Genomic DNA, 16,856 nt, shown 5'->3' on the forward strand with positions numbered 1-16,856 from the left:
GAGTCCAGATATTGTGGGGTGGGTGTGGGTGCACAGCTTAATTTAGTTTTCTGCTTGGTGATTGTGGGGTGGAGGTGTTTCTCCCCTAGCTGCCCTGTGGGAAACTGTGGCGGGCCAGGAGATCCCCTCTGTAGATCAGGCCGCTCCCCAATCTCCCCCAAATCATGCTGTGGGAGCAGGTCAGGGTGGAGGTGAAGGGAGGACCCAGACATGCTGAAATGAATCTACGTTACCGTAGACGGGGGGGGGGGGCAGCCGCTTCCTGCTTCCCCGAAACTGACCTTCCCTTTCTCCCTCTTCAGGAGACCTATTTGATGAAGCACATGTCAAAACACACGGTGGTTGAACATCTAGTGAGTCAACACTCTCCTCAAAGGACGGAGTCTCCCAGTATCCCTGTCCGAATCTCGCTCATCTGAATCTCGGGGAGCAGCCTCCACCCCCTGGCCTGGCCCCGCTCCCGTGCAGCCACCCCCTCTTGAATCCCAGAAGCGGGGAGCAAAAGACAAGGACACCTTGGCATCACGGTCAAACAACCCACGGTCCCTGCTCCGCAGCGCCCCTCTTGCCATGGGGTGATCCTCATCCGCCACCAGTCAGGACAGAGAGAGAGAGAGAGAGAGAGACTGGATGGAGCCCTGTTGGCAGCCAGGGAGACTGGGGAGGGGAAAGATATTTTTCGTTCCAAGTTGGTGGCAGCCAAAGACAATCCCAGAGCACTTTGAAGACGTCCACACCTCTCCCTTCCCTGTAACAGAGCCCCAGCCACAGGCCCCTTCTTTCATTTTGGATCCCCACTTCTCTCCCCTCCAAAATCCCTGTTCCACTTTAATTTCACATAGGAAATTTGTCACCCAACGGGCCAGGAATTTGCAATGCAGATAATGGGAAGCCGGCCCCCTTCTGGACTCTTCTCTGGAGCCGCTACAGGACCTCCTTGGCCAAAAATGGGGCAGTGTGAGGTTATTGCTGCGGGGTGGGGGGGACAGGCACCCCAGGAGTGGCCTTTGGCTAGGGTGGGCACAGTGGGAGGTGAGGAGTCTCAGATGCTGCAACATCACACGGTCAGGGCCCATTGCACCAGTGTTGGTGCAAAGGATTACATCAATGCTCAGAGGCTATGGGGTTTGCCACACCTTCAGTTAGGAGGTGGAAGGGAGTGGGGGGTTGTCCTAGAAACAGATGAGGGGGGCACCTTCGGAATATGGTTAGGAGACACACTGCAGTAAGGGGGGAGATGGCAAGAGACTGGCAGCGTTATGCCCATTCAGAAGTACACAAGGCTTTGTCTGCCCATCACTTTAATCTTGAGGCACCGTGTGAAAGTTTGCCCACCTGCAGCGCCATCTTTGTGTATGAGTAGCCTCCAGCCCTGCTCTCTCCTTGTATGGAAAAGCAGGGGAGAGCTGGGTCTCTTCTGCGGGGAGTAAAGGTGGGCATTGACCTGCTCCTGGGTAATGCCGCCATTCGGCTCACCCACAGTAAGATGTGCCAGTCCATTACTCCCATCTTTGCAGAGGGCTGTCAGCTGGCAGAAGCGAAGCCCCAAGGGTGTTTTGGGGCAGAAGACAGGTGGGGGGTGGTTCTTGATCCTGGCTGCCCTACCCTTCAAGACCGATCAAGGCACCACCTTGCAACCTCTCCAAGGATGTCTCCAGCACTGGTTGGCAGGGCTGGAAGAACTTAGGGTTCTCCTGGGTCATGCCCACAACATTGGTGGGTGGGGGGCACAGGTTCATCCCTAGCCCCAGAAAAGAAACATGAGCAAGTTGCTCATTCCAATTTCCATTTGAACATGGCCATAGCAGGCACATATTTGCAAAATAGGTGGAATTGTCATCCTTCTCCAGTTGCTGTCGTTTGAGGGGGTTTGATCCCCTTGCACCAAGATCTAGGGGGATTAGAGGTTTTTTAAACCTCCCCTAAGCAAGTAGTCTCTGGAAGCCCCATTGATTGAGTGGAAGGGTCCATGGAGTTCAGAAAATCTGCAAACCGCAGAAACACAGAAAGTGTGGTGTGATCCTCTGCGACTCATCTCCTGCAAGGCTGTTTTCCTCCAATTCCTGTCAAATGGGAAAAACGCCTTTTAAAGCTTTATTGCTACACTAGATTTGCTACCCAAGATTGGAAGCAGAGGACAACATTGCAGTTTCCCTTGATTGGGGGGGGGGGGGGAGCCTGTCAAATGGGACTTCTTTTTCACTTGCTATGTTTTGGCCATTTCCAGTTTTCCCAGATGCTACATGTGTCCCCGACTGCTTCAGCTCCAGCTCTCTCTCCACCCCCACTGCCATGAGTCAACCGGTCATCTCTCTGTGGCCACCCCAGTGGCTGAGGAGAGGCCATGGCCTCCTGGGTGCTGTGAAGAAGAACGGCTCAAAGCGCCAACAGGATGGCACCCTCTCTGGCTCTTAAGGTCTTCTGTGGCTCCTTGGATAGCTGTGAAGGGACTGTGGCATGATGCCAACTGCTCTCGCCCCAGGAGCCCATCACAAAAAGAGAAAGTAGCTTTCTGAGGTGGGGCTACACCTCCCTCAAACTAAGTTCTCTTGGCAGTTACTCTCAAAGTGCAAGGTAAATGGGCCACAAAGCTTCCCCAAACAACAAGACTTAAAAACCACCTCTATATTATGTACCCTTCAGTTGCGTTAAAAAACAAAAACGAACTACTTTTTTTAAGATACTTTTTAAGCCTTAAAAATATATAATTTTGTTTTTTATCAGTTGTTTCTTTTACTGTTTGTATTTGATTTGATCTTTTCCTTTTTTTAAAAAAACAAAACCTTGTTCCCTTTTCAGTCGGTTTTGAATTGTTGTATGATATTCAATATTGTAGCCTCTCTTTTTTTGATCCGCATGTTAATAACTGTGTAAATAGGACTCTTATGCATAATGTTAACAACTTTTTTCTATATAAAAAAAAGAAGCCCAGGCCACATCTAGCTAGATCCTTAGTTATTATCATTACCTTATAACTGAAAAAGGAATTTTTAAAAGAGTTTTTTTAAAGGGTCTCTCCCTCCCACCCCTTCCCTTCAAAGAAAAGTCTTGCATTGTGGAATCCGGGACTGGTGAGAGGAGGCAACTTCTGCCTCGCTGCCAAACGCCATTTGCATTGTTTTGAAATGAAATGGGGGAAAGAAGGAAAAATAAATAAAAAATTGCTTTGTATTTCTCTGTTGTGGAAAAAAGATAATAAAAGCGTCTTTGCAACCTTGGGCTGGATTGGAAAGCGTACCAGTCTTCTGACTAAGGGTTTTTTAAATAAAAAAATGAGATGAACAGGGATACTTGGTGAGCATTTGGGACACCAGACATGTAATGTGAAGTACTTCGGTTTTGCCAAAGATTTACAGAAAGCCCACTTAATCCAGCTAGATGCGTTCAGGTCCTGCTTGAAGATTTCCCACAGGCAATTCTCCCCATGTGATCCCAGGAACTTACTCCGAAGGTGGAAAAAGTAGCCATCCTGCCTGCCAGCCACTGCTGAAACAAACGTCTTTTAAGAACTTAAGTTCCCAACATCTTGAGGTGACAGAAATTACGCTTGAGCAACTGAGGAAAAGCCTTGTGTGTGCCAGAGGTGGTGGCAGATGGAAGGAAAGTCACTCTGGAGAAGTGTGAGGGCATGGGATGCATTTTGCAAACGTCAGAATACCAAGCCGAAAACTGCTCTAGGAAGAATTCATTTCAGCCATGCATCTGCCTGGAAACCAGAGTTTCCTGGCTCTGCCATAAAGCTCACAGGTGACATTGAACCACTCGCCCCATCTCAGCCTCTCCTAACCTCACAGGGTTGTTTGTGAGGGCAGAAAAACATGTACATAACCTTGAGCTTCTTGCAGAGAGAAAAAGGGATGGAAATGAAAAATATGAAGGGGAAAAAGATTCAGATTGCAGTTTAGGGACCACCTCTCATCCCAATTGCATTAAAAGCCAATGAGACTCCCCAACGCTGAGGGAGCAGGCACCGGAGGGCAGTTAGACATAACATCCCCCAGTGCTCCTTAAGAGAGACTGCTGCCCCAAGATGAGGAGGATGCTGTCTTGCCAACACAAGGTGAGTCCAACTGGATCAGGCCAGCATCCCGCTCTCAACAGTGGGCAAACTTGCAAGCAGGATCGTGAACAAGAGCCCTCTCCCCATCTGTGGCTTCCAGCAACAGCTATTCAGAAGCACGGCTGCCTCCAACTGCAATTTTCCAATCTTCTCTTGAAGCCATCCAAGCCGGTGGCCATCACCGCTTCCTGCGGCAGTGAGTTCCACCGTTGAACTCCGTGTTGCATGAAGAAGTCCTTTCTTTTCGCCTTGCAAGTTCTCGTCTTGGGAGAGAGCGAGGAAACATATTTCTCTGTCGTTTTGATGTTATGATTCATCTGGAGAATCCAGCTGAATGTTCTCCACCCCTGGGAGCTAAAACGTCCCGGGACCTGCCCCCAGCCACCCAGCCCCATAGCAAGGAAGCCTTTTAAATACATGGCATCTTTTTTTTTTTAATTCCAAAAGGTGTTTATTAAAAACAGGAGGGGGGGCAACAGTAGAAAGTCCTTTTGCTTGCAGCCCAGAGGCTGTGGAGAGTGGCCAGCACGAAGAAGGGGGGCACCACACGCAAACCGTCAAAAGGGGCAGGGGGGGTGCAGCTCAGCTGCAATCCCACTCCCCGCAGTTCCTGATCACCCGAGGAAAAAGCCCGCCCACTCTCGACAATCCTGAGGCCAGCCCCATCTTCCAGGGAGAGAGCCGGCTCCTCCTGCCCTGCCTTGATATTATGGGAGGGGGAGAATGGGGGGGGGGGTGAGGTGTTTGTGGCAGGGGCCAAAAGGGCCTTTTATTTAAATTTTTAAGGCAGCTGCAGACCTGGTCCCAAATCAGAAAAGAGGCCTCCCCAGTAGTCCTGGATGTCAGCCAGCCAGTTTGCACGACTTGCGCTTGGCTACTTACTCCTCCCCTTTAAAAAAAAATTGTTTTAAAAAAACCAAAGTGTGAGGGGAGCAATACACCCCTGCGAGACTGGACGGAGATCCCTTCTGCTCCTGCATGATCCCCCACGGGAATCAGGAGATCTATCAGGGCAGCTGCTTCCCCCGCTGTGCCTTGGGAAGAGATATAGCAGAAGAGGGAAGGGTGCAGGGAGGGAGGAGAAAACAGAGAGGGCACTACTCGGCACCACACACGCGCGCACACACACACACGCCTACAAAAAAATTTAAGGCAATGGTCCTGTTTGGCTTTTGAGGTTTCAAGTAGGTGTGTCCGATCCTGGGGGGTGGGGTCTCTGGGACGCAGGAGAAGCAGCTTCCAGGGTGAGGAAGAGGGTCTTTGCCCCCACCACTAAAAAAACAAGGTTGCATGACTCTCTCCATTGCTGCAGGGGGGAAGCTAATGCTACATATTTATGTACAGCCCCGCAACGGCTTTAGCTTACGGACATCCCACCCAAGTCGGGGTCCCTCCGTGCCCCTCCCGTCGTCGAGGGAGGCTGGGGGTGTTGCCTCTGTGCTCGAGTTGCATTGTGAAGAGTGGGAGGCAGAAGAAAGCAGAGTCCATTTTGTTCCCAGCCCCTCCCAGCCTCCGAGGAAGAAAGCATCCGTTTGCCAGCAGGGCCTCCCACCCGCCCCGGCCTGAAGGCCTCTAGGAGTCTTTCAGCATACAGATGCGGGCGTAGATTTTGAGGGCTGGGCCCAGTTTGATGTTCATGGCGCTCATGAGGTGGTCCTCCTTCAGGAGAAGCAGGGCCTGGCCGTCGATCTCTTGGGCCCGGAACTCCTCCGCAATCTCCTGGCAACCTGCGGCAGGGGGAGAGGAAAAGCCCCATCACTGCGAGAAAGTGAGAATACAGGGAAGCAGGCAGAGGGCCTTCTCAGCAGTGGCGCCCTCCCTGCGGAACGCCCTCTCGTCAGACGTCAAGCAGATTAAGAATGACACAACATTTAGAGGAGTTCTGAAATACAGCCCTCTGTCAGGAGTTTTCCATGTTCGATGTTTTATTATGTTTTCAATCATCACCAGAAAATGGTCAGAACTTCTCATAAGAGCTGTTCCAACAGTGGGATAAAGGTAAAGGGACCCCTGACCATTAGGTCTAGTCGTGACCGACTCTGGGGTTGCAGCGCTCATCTTGCTTAATTGGCCGAGGGAGCTGGCGTACAGCTTCCGGGTCATGTGGCCAGCATGACTAAGCCGCTTCTGGCGAACCAGAGCAGCGCATGGAAACACCATTTACCTTCCCGCTGGAGCGGTACCTATTTATCTACTTGCACTTTGACGTGCTCTCGAACTGCTAGGTTGGCAGGAGCAGGGACCGAGCATCGGGAGCTCACCCCGTCGCGGGGAATCAAACTGCCGACCTTCTGATCGGCAAGCCCTAGGCTCTGTGGTTTAACCAACAGCGCCACCCTCAAAAGCTGGTGAGCTCTCCTTGGTTGGAGATTTCTAAGCCGAAGTTGGGTGGCCTCTGCCAAGGATGCTTCAGCTGTGGTTCCCACAATGCAGGGAAGTTAGGGATAAATGACCCCTGGGATATTTCCGTAACCAAATCAAATCCATCCATAAACTTAACTCCTCAAAGTAGCAACACCGGGAAATATTGGGCTTCCCACCAGACCAGAGAATTGGGAGAGCGCGGGGCAGGCTCATTTCTGCCCAACTTGGACCGCTCCAAGGTTCCCTTCCTAAGCAGGCAGGCGGAAGGCCCCAATCCTTACCGGGCAAGGACCGAATGAACTCGTAGACGTCCTCCACGTTCCACTTGGTGGGCTCGCTGGGCAGGAAGTGGTGCCCAATGCCCACCAGGTCTCGGACGTGCACATCGGGCAGCTCCATGTCGCGCTCGCCCTGGCGCCGGCGGGAGGCGGAGGAGCTGGCCGAGAGGGGCGAGAGGGGCTCTTCATAGCTGGAGTTGTCCGAGCAGCGGCTGGAGTCCTCCTGCGCGTGAGCCAGCTGCAGAGACCCGGAGACGGAAATGGGTCCCGAGCCAGGGGGCAGCGATACTGGCGCCTGCAAACACAGAGGAGCACCCCACTTTAGGAGGCTGTGCTATTGCCCCATCAGGCCCAGTGCTGCCTCCTCTGGCCGGCAGCTGCTGTCTGGAGGGCTCAGTTACAACATCTGTATGTTTACTGCGCTAACTCCCTGGGCTCCTCAATTTCTTTGGAGCCACTGCCCCCTTTGGTTCCACAAGATCATAGAATAGCAGTCTGCACAGCTTATGAGAGGAAGGTAACCACACAATAAAATACAGAACAGGAACGATTCATTGTGCGTTTATTCAGAACCCAACGGGAATTATTTACTTAATTCAACAAAACTGAGAAACTTTTTGAAATTAAACTACCAAAATGCGAATGCAGTAATAATATTAACGAACATCAGCAACATTAGATGAAGAAAAAAGGGGAGGAACCATTCGCTAACTCCACTTTAGCAATATCGTCTCCCTTTTGTAATTTTTTTTTTTTTTTTGCAGACTGTGCGAAAAGAACTTCTGAGACAGCTCAGAAGAAACTGAACTGGGCATTCCTGTTCCCACACATCAGCAAGGAAATCTTTCCCTTGGATCTCTGCATAAATTATGGGCAAATTAACATGCAGCGAATAATACCTTTCCCCTGAAGTTGACTCTTGAGATCTTTCAATTATTAAAATTTAGTTAAGAAATTATCATTACAAATGAACCCAGCACCGCCTGAAAGCAAATGTCCACTCTGCAGCTGAGAACTCTTCTTCCAAGCATGTGTAGCAAACAATTTGTTATCATGTTCCAGGGGGACAGTGTGGTGTAGTGGTTAGGGTGCAGGACTCGGACCTGGGAAAGAACTAGGTTTAAATCCCCTACTCATTGGTCATGAAGCTCATTGGGCCAGTCACTGCCTCTTAGCTTCCCCTCTTAGCCAGTCACTTGCTGTGAGGATAACATGGGAAAGTGGCCCATGAGACCCGGGTTCAAATCCTCACTTGGTCATGGATAAAGATTCCCGGGTGTGGCCTTGCGCACTTAGCCACAGCCTTTTCTCAGCCTAACCTTCTTCACAGGGTTTTGAGGAGGGGATTAAATGTGGCAGTTCCTCCATACAGGACCCCAATTGGGCCCATTTTAGAGGTCGGAAACTGAGGACTCTGGGGAAGAAGAAAGATAAAACCATGCACTATGCTCCTCTTGGGCCTGTGGCAGGTGCACTGGAGGGAGACACAAAGAGATACCTGATGCTCCCAAATTTCTCCTCCGCTGTGCAAAAAACGTTCCTTGCCCCTGGATAACTCCAGAAGGCTCTTACCTGCTTCTTGTTCTCTTTGCTGAGAGGGGGAAGGGAGCCCTTGCAGGTCCGACGCCGGCCGTGTGGAGGCGTGTTGGGCTTCTGAAGCTTGCTGCGGTCTGGGTGGAAGAGCCCCACACGCTTTGTGCAACCCACGTTGTACCTGCGAGAGAGAGAGAAGGTCAAAGCCTGTGCGTGGCCAACGTTCCAACCTTGTATTATTAATTATGATTGTTTTTATTTCTACCCCTCCTTCTCCCACCCCACCAACTCGCAAATTAAAACAACACTGGGCAAAATACAAAAAGCTTAAAAATATACAAGGTATTTTATTGGGTTGTTGTTTTTATTTCGATGGTATATTTTGTGGTTTTTATGTTTTTATTTTGTTCTGTGAATAGCTCTGAGAACTCCGGGTATAGGATGGAATTTAAATCCAATTAATAATATTAATAATTTCTAGAAAGTAATCAGACCCAAACAGCACCACAACACTATAAAAAGCAACCATGTTAAAATACAGACGATAAAAGCAGTGCAGCCCAGTGTGTGTGTAGAGTAATCAGCTATATAAAAGCTTCTCCGCTGCTACCCAGCACAAAATTTGTGGAACGTGGGAATACGCCTTATAATGGAGTCAAACCCTGGGTTCATTTAGCTCAACACTGCCTACTCTGGCTGGCAGTGGCTCTCTGGGTTTTCAGGCAGGGGAGATTCCTAGAGCTGCCAGCCTGGAGATGCTATCAGGACCTTCCACAAGCAAGGCAGCTGCTTTGCCCTGAGCTACGGCCCCTTCAAGGAGAAGGGCAGGCAGACGGTTCTGCCAGGGAGGTACCTCTTTGCGCAGGCCATGGAGCAGAACCGCTTTGACCGCTTGAACTTGTAGGCAAAGTCAAGGCGGCCGCAGAGCTCGCATTTCAGCTTCGGGGGTGATCCGTCGTCTTTGGATTCTGGGGAAGGAGAGCAGAGTTTTTTAGGACCCCTCACCTCAAAGCAACAAAAGGCAGCAAAGCCCCCCAAACCCTTGCACCCACATTTAAGAAGCCCTGCTGGATCAGGCACCTCTTAACCACAGAATGGCAGGACCGGATGGGGACCCCAGGGGTCATCTAGCCCAACCCCCAGCAGTCGATTGCTGTTTTTCCAGCCAGGTACCTGCGGAACCTGCGGCCACCAGATGTGGCTCCCATCACAGGAACGTCAGGAACTGCAGACCCTTTCTCCCTCCAGCTAACTATTGCCTGCACAGACCAGCAGCGTTTCTCAAGGGTTTTAGACAAGGGAATCTCCCAGTCTGGCTTCCCCCTGGGGCAACTGGTCAGCCACTGTGAGAACAGGCTCATCCAGCAGCCTCTTCTGGTGATCTTATGAGCCCAGAAACACCCACAGGTTCTCCACCTTTGCAGAAGAGGGTTGTGCCAAATATTTGTTCTGCTTTTCTGCACGTTTTGATACAACACCTCTCTGCTGGGAAGCTGCCCCATCAATCCCTAACGCTCCTTGAGGGAGCAAGTGAAAGGCACTCTGCACATGCTCCAGGTCCCTCTCTCTCTCTCTCTGCTTACCTAGGCTTTCCGCTGGGCCTACCTTGTAGATAGGGGTCCTCCATTTCGGAGTCGGTGGTGGTGGTTGTGTTGTTGTCCTGGTGCTGGGGTTTCTCGGCCAGGAGGTCCTGGGCATACTTCTGCTTGAGGCTCCCCACCAGCAGCGAAGAGCGCCCCACCTGGCAAAGAACCACAGTCACGTCGAGCAGGAAGGGGACCCCCCGAGCGTCATCTAGTCCAACCCCCTGGAATCGCCACTGCCGGACGGCCATCCAAACCTCTGTTCTACAAACCTCCAGCGAAGGAGAGATGGGCGAGGGAGGTGCTTCGACAAGGGAGTCGGCGAAAGGCAGCTTGGAAGGCAGCCCCCTCCCCCTTCTCTTCTTCCAGGGAGACCCGGGTGGCCTTGGCCCCGCAGGACGAGGGGAGGGCGGACGCTCGACTGACAGCTGCAGCGGGAGAAACGCTTGGCTATATGCACCTTGGAAACAAGAGCGCCAGAAATGGGAGCGCAGGGCTGTGGGTGGGTGGATTTGGCCCGGCTGGGCAGGAATCTTTGAACAGCGCATTCGGAGGCCACATTCCACACAACACATTTAAAGCGCTACAGTGCCACCTTGAATCCCCCCCCCCCCAAGAATCCTGGGATGTGCCGTTTGTTAAGAATTGTTTGAAGACCCCGTATTTCCCTCCCAGAGCTACAATTCCTGGAGTGGTTTGAGAATCAATAGCTCTTCCCAGGGAACTCTGGGATCTGTAGCTGGGAAGGGAGGATAAGGGAGTCTCCCCTACAACTTGCAGCACCTGTAACAAACTACGGCTCCTCTAATTATTTGGGGGAAGCCACGGCTGCTTCAAGTGGCATCACAGCACTTGAAATGCGCTTGGGACTTGGTAAGATTTTATATTGTGAGGAGGTACCCTGGGCTCCCTTGCATCACCCCAACCCTGTAAACCAGCTCCCCACCCCCCCACCCCGTGCTCCGACCAGTTTCTCTGCCCCCTTCAGTCCCAGCCAAGTTCACTCTCCCCCCACAGCCTTTGTGAAAACTGAAACGCCAGGGTGTGGGTGGGTGAAACCCTTTGCCTTCTGCACGTGCCCAAGAACAACCCTCAAGTTTTCTTGCAATGGGATTTCAATGCCCACCCTTCCCAAAGCCCCACAACAAAGGCAGCCCACCAACACCTACCCATGCACTGCCCTGGGGCTCCCCCGTACCCCCAACTCAACCCACCCCCCCCGCCAGGTTTGTTGGCTACCTACCGGGAACGGCTCAGCCCCCTCCTGGATCACAAACCCCTCGATGACGTGGGTCAGGATCTGCGGCTTCACAATGGCTTGGGGCGGCTTGTTCTCACCGTTCTGAGGGGCGCCGGCGACGGTGGAGGCAGAGCTGCCGTTGTTCCCCGATGTCATGCCGGGGCTGCCGGGGGCGTCCGGGGGCGTGCGGCGGAGGCTGTCCCGGCCGGCCTCTGCATGGGAGAAGGAGAGAGAGGAGGGAAGCCGAGCGTGACAGGCAAGCCGAGACAAAGGCAGAGGCACCAAGGAGGCTGGACCACCGGCCCTGCCCCTCCGACGCCCTCCCCAACCGCCCGCTCTGCCCATTACCATACAGCTGACTTGCTCCTGCTCCAAGCCGCATGGGACGCCTGCCCCCCCCCTTCCAACCTCTGCGTGGAGCACACACAGAGAGGGTTGTGGAAGGAAGGGAGGAGCACACACACAGAGAGAGAGAGAGAGAAAGAGTCTGCCAGGCAGTTTGGAGCAGAAGAACTGGCACAGAGGACGCCAACTCTGACACTCGCAGACCCCTGGCTTTAAATCCATGCCCTCTTCTTTCCAATAGGCACAGGAGCCTGGGAAAGACTTGTGTGTGGCATGCGGGAGGCGAGTGGCCAAGCTACATACAATCCACTCTCGGCCATGATTCCTAGACTTTCTGTCCCAGGCTTCTACAAATACATCCCAAGGGAGTTTGCCACCTCCAGTCCCGAACGCCAGATTCTGGAGGGGGCTGCACCAGAGAGCTGCTGCGGTTGCAATTTTATGCTCCTGGTGCTTTGCTGTGGGGGGGAGCTGCACTCAAAGCAGCTCGCGGAGAACGGAAACGGGGGTGCTAAGGGCAAAAGCGATTTCATAACAACGTGACAAAACAGCAACACAACAGAGAATATAACAATATACCCCAAAAAGCCCACATACATCCCCTAGCAACTATGATAGGAGGAGAAATATGCTATTGCCCCTTTTAAAATTATTCCTCTGCAATTTGCAAAAAGATTTGTGGAGTGGGGGGTTTGTGGGGGATTCACGCTCTCATCCAATACCCCCAAAACTGCTAACAACTGCGGGGTGGGGCTAAGACAAGGGCCCTGCCTGGCATAGGTGCCCACTCTGCTTTCCTCATTCTGTCAACAGGTGCCAAGTGGTATAGCCCTTCCCAGACTCTGAAACCACTTTGGAGTCTAAGCACTGGGGGTGGGGGGCTTGAGAATTGGACATTACAAGTGCACCCCATCAAAATGCAATAATTCTGCGACTGTAGAAAAGATTCAGTGGGTGGAGGTCTAGCCCGGACTGACTACAATCAGATACTAGGAGGGAAGGCTCGTTTTACAATTAATTTATCAATTGCCTTCTAAACCACCATCTCAAGGCAATTTACACATAAGATAATTTTTAAAAGTTTTAACACCTGCTTCCCCACCCCCCACCCCAAAAATACATTTAAAACAAGTTTAGAAAGCCAGCATGTAGACACTTGTGGCGAAGACCCTTTTATCCAACTGGGATATTATGCTAGTTTTAATTTGTAGCTAAAAGGTTTCCATTTATGTATCACTCTGGTTGCCTAAATGCTCCCATCACTCCTCACCCAAGAAAGAAAGAGTTGCAAAGTTTGAAAGGTGAAAATTGGTGATTTGTTTATTTTTAATTACGAATCCTTGGACCTTTGCATTGAGAATTTTGGGGGGGAGGGATGTACAAGTCACTTTGCCACATTGTACCAAATTAAAGATCAACATCCCACCCTCCTCCACTAAGGAAACAGCAAAAAAACCCTCAGTAACTAAATAACCTTTCAGCAAAAAATTAGGCTGTCTGTAAATCTGGATGGGTTTCCAAGATCCCCTTACGACACACACACGGTCTGTTGAAGAAATGAAAATCAGAGACGTGATGCTATTACTGACAGCATGATCAAATTGGAAGGGACCCCAGGAGCCATCTACCCAACTTTCCGCAACACAGGAATCACAGTTAACGACAATGTGGCCCGGACCAGGCTGATGCCTTGCACAAACTGGGTGTACACTGATGCCCCAGAATCTTCTGTAACACAGAGAAATTCTTTGGCAGGTAAGTCCATCTGAGAAGGGCTCCTTGTCAAAGGTACAGAGCAGCCCGCTGCCCCCACAACTGAACTCCCAGCCCTCCAGATGCTTTGGACCATGGGTAGACAAACTGAGGCCTGGGGGCCGGATCCGGACCAAGCACCTTCTAAATCCGGCCCGCAGACAGTCCGGGAATGAGTGTATTTTTACATTAGTAGAATGTGTCCTTTTATTTAAAACGCATCTCTGGGTTATTTGTGGGGCATAGGAATTCGTTCATTTTTTATTTATTTTCCAGAATCTAGTCCGGCCCCCCACAAGGTCTGAGGGACAGTGGACCGGCCCCTCGCTGAAAAAGCTTGCTTACCCCTGCTTTGGACTATAACTCGCATCTGCCTCAGCCAGCACAGGATGATGGGAGTTGTAGTCCAGAACACAGTATGGGGAGAGAGAGGAGGCTCGGGAAGGCCACATTAAAGTTTTGAAGTGGCAGGAAGCGGCTGAATCCCAGGGACTGTGTGGACAGAACTAGCAACCCACAAACTCCTCTAGCCAACGCACCTGCACAACACATCATTGCAGGGGGCTGGGCTAGAAGAGCCTTGGAGTCCCTTCCGACTCTACAATCCTACAATTCTATCAACTGCAAACTCCGGCACAATCGCATGGCTCTCTCAAACAACCAACAGGCAACTGGCAAAGCACATACACAACCCAGGGCTACTTTACACACTGGAAGCACACGGATCCTGGACTCCTGAATGTTTTGAGAATCCTTATGTCAACGCATCAAGTTTCTTGGCCTCATGTTGTGCCAAAGAAAAAAAATGTTTTCCTGTGGTTATTCCCCTCCTGTATCACTTTGCTTCCCCACCCCAATCTTCTCCACATCTCCTTTTTCATGTCCAAATATGCTACCAGAATCCTAACCGCAACCACCCATAAGCCAAGGCTTTTTACGTGAGAAATACAGAAGGTGGAACAATGAACAAAAGCCAGCTCCACCTCTCCAGCACTTTATATATTTTTCCTTTTCAAAAGATCCTAACGGCTGCTGGAAACTGTCCCACGTAACTTGCTGCCCCTCCCAAGAAGGGCAAGAGCAGAATACACGAAACCGAGCCATAAAATGAACAAGGAACGCTCAGTTTTATGCTCTTTCTCGCTCTCTCTTGAAGCAGAATCCGGGCCTCTGTTTTTAATCTGCGTGTCAACTTCGATTTCGGGGGATGACCAGAGTCGCAGCTTTGCCCAGATGACATCATTTGGAGTGCCAAAGCACTCTGCACACCACAGCTGCCGACCCCACCCACCCCCCGCCAGCACCCCCACAGAAGAGGGTCCATAATCCTTGGCTGCTGAGGCGCAGCCGAGAGATAAAACCATTTCTTCTCCACCTCCCACTCCAGACCCCTTTCAATGCCACCTCCTCAGAGACTCTGGGATTTGTGCGCGCTCTCTCTCTCTCTTGATTTCCTAGACTGCGGTCCGTTCGCCCAGCCAGCACCGCATTAAATATTAACCACCCTGGAGGATGTGCTTCGCACACGGCGCCAAGGATTCAAAGCAAGGCATGCTGGGAGTTGCCGTGCCGAGACCCAACAAAGGGGGAAACGCAGCCGCTTCTGACGGCATACAATCCAGCCGCTGGCGGGTGAGCAGGGGTGTCAAATGGTACCACAGCGGCAAAACTCAAACCGGCCTCATTTTAATTTGGGGGTTCTTCCCAAGGTCCAGAATGCTTTGTTAGCTTCTGGTAAGAGATTTGGCTGGCAGGAGCCAGTATTCTGACTCGGCACAAGGCATGCTTCCTATGCTCCTGTTTAAATCAGCTATTTATTCAACACCATGAGGACTAGAACCCTGTGCATAGCTGTCAACTTTTCCCTTTTCTTGAGAGGATTCCTATTCGGAATAAGGGAATTTCCCTTTAAAAAAGGGAAACATTGAAAGCTATGACCCTGCGTTATGTTGAAAGAAAAGGACCGTAATTCACTGACAAGAGCAAAAGGTCCCGTGGTCATCCCCCAACGGCAGCATCTCCCAGGTAGCACTGAGAGAAAAGCCTACCTGAAACCCTGGAGACCTACTGCTGCCAGTCTGTGCAGACAACGCTGAGCTGAATGAATGAGAAAGACTGGAAGCTGACTTCGTATTTAGGTAACGGTATGTTCAGTGGGACAGAACATACTTCTGCATATAAAAGGGCTCTCCCTGCTTGCGATTCCAAGAAACTGGTATTCAGAGGCAGGTTGCCTCCTCCAAGAGTGGAGGCAGAGCAGCCACTGGCCGTGTTAGAAATCATTTTGCAACTGGCACAGGCCCAACTGCGACCGTGTGGAGAACTCTGGATGCCAGGCTGGTGACTGGGGAAAGCAAAATGTCACTTAGAGAAGGATCTGAAATATTCTCATTGAAGCTCGAATTTGTTTTATCCTGGATTGTTTGATGCTTGAAAGCATTGCAACCCGCTTTGAGATTTGTACTTTAAAATATAAAGTGGCACAGAGGCACAGAAATGAGTAACAACAACAACGAAACTCCACTGCAAAAACAAAACGGCGCCTAGGCATTCCATTGTGGTGAACGCAACATAGGTTTAAGGTACCCTATGGTGATTGGCTTATATATCTGAGTTTCTAACACTGGCCACCGCTAGACAAATCCATGGGCGATAAGTTCCACAGTTTAACTCTGCCCTGAACCCACCAGCATTCAGCTCCGTTGGATTGCCCCACGTTTTAGTATTATGACAGAGAGAGACCTTCTCCCTCCACACACAATTTCTCTATGAGAAGGGAGCCTTAAGAAACAAAGGGGTCCTTTCCTATGGCAGGAAACAGCTGAGGAGGAGATGCTCACATGATTGAGCAGCTATCCCAGATGACCTGGTCTAGTATTCGAGGCCGAGGGCACAACTGCCAAGACGCAGGTCAACTCGCACTGTCAAGCGAGAGGTCAACAGATTGCTTCTCATTTGAGCAGGACAAATATTTAGGGGAATCCAAGGCCACTGCGGTCTATTTCAAGTTGGCAGCTCAGCTTCTGAACATTCCCTTGCAGTGTCATTTGCTGGGGAAGGCAGGAGGGAGAGTAGCTTATTGCCCCCCCCCCCCCTGGCAGCAAGCAGTGCAAACAAAATTCATATTAATGAACACAGGTCACACTGGCTGCCTTCAGCAGGCAATGGGCCTACTCTGAGTAGCACCGGCAGGGGCTGCATCCCTCGATGCTGCACTAGGAAGTGAAAATTGGGTCGCAGTTGGTTGCAGGCTTCAAAGAACTGGCCTGATGCCCCTTTTAGAAAAGGCTGTGACACCTGTTTTGCCTGCAGAAGATCCTAGAGGTGTATCCAGCTATATCTGGAAGAGACCCTTGCCTGAATGCATGGAGAGCTGGTGCTAATCCATGCAGGCAACACTGATCTATACCAGGATTTCCCAAACTTGAGTCTCCAGCTTTTTTTGGACTACAACTCCCACCATCCCTAGCTACCAGGACCAGTCATCAGAGATGGGAACTGTAATCCAAAAACAGCTGGAGACCCAAGTTTGGGAAACCCTGATCTAGATGACCAAAGGTGTGACTCAGTAGAAGGCCTCTTCCCACTTAAAACAGTCCTTTATTCAGAAAAATGAGGACTGGAAACTTGGCTTTATTTTTAAGGGCCTTTGCTCAGTGGTCGAGTAGACACGTTGCATAAAGAAGGTCCCAGGGTCATTC

At 51.0% G+C, this 16,856-nt stretch overlaps 2 protein-coding genes across 17 annotated transcripts in view; one reads left to right on the forward strand and one right to left on the reverse strand.

Annotated features, from left to right (window-relative positions):
• Window positions 1-3,218, forward strand: part of ZNF362 (zinc finger protein 362) — a 32,150-nt gene extending 28,932 nt beyond the window's left edge. For all 12 annotated transcript variants that reach the window (XM_083513108.1, XM_083513110.1, XM_083513115.1 and 9 more), the window contains one exon: window positions 303-3,218. In XM_083513108.1, coding sequence (XP_083369234.1) covers window positions 303-419 — 117 coding nt within the window. In that variant the 3' untranslated portion in view covers window positions 420-3,218. The remainder of the gene's footprint in view (window positions 1-302) is intronic.
• Window positions 3,219-4,485: 1,267 nt separating this feature from the next.
• The window catches only part of PHC2 (polyhomeotic homolog 2), a 60,018-nt gene continuing 47,647 nt past the window's right edge, over window positions 4,486-16,856 (reverse strand). For 4 of the 5 annotated variants that reach the window (XM_083512945.1, XM_083512944.1, XM_083512947.1 and 1 more), the window contains 6 exons: window positions 11,062-11,270; window positions 9,841-9,976; window positions 9,089-9,203; window positions 8,275-8,416; window positions 6,706-6,997; window positions 4,486-5,787 (listed from right to left, as the gene is read on the reverse strand). In XM_083512945.1, the coding sequence (XP_083369071.1) occupies window positions 5,633-5,787; window positions 6,706-6,997; window positions 8,275-8,416; window positions 9,089-9,203; window positions 9,841-9,976; window positions 11,062-11,270 (1,049 nt within the window). In that variant the 3' untranslated portion in view covers window positions 4,486-5,632. Of the gene's footprint in view, window positions 5,788-6,705; window positions 6,998-8,274; window positions 8,417-9,088; window positions 9,204-9,840; window positions 9,977-10,090; window positions 10,247-11,061; window positions 11,271-16,856 lie in introns of all 5 variants that reach the window. The other variant, XM_083512943.1, reaches the window with a different exon arrangement.

This window comes from Podarcis liolepis (genome assembly GCF_965112155.1).
Source record: "Podarcis liolepis genome assembly, chromosome: 7".
Lineage (NCBI taxonomy): Eukaryota > Metazoa > Chordata > Lepidosauria > Squamata > Lacertidae > Podarcis > Podarcis liolepis.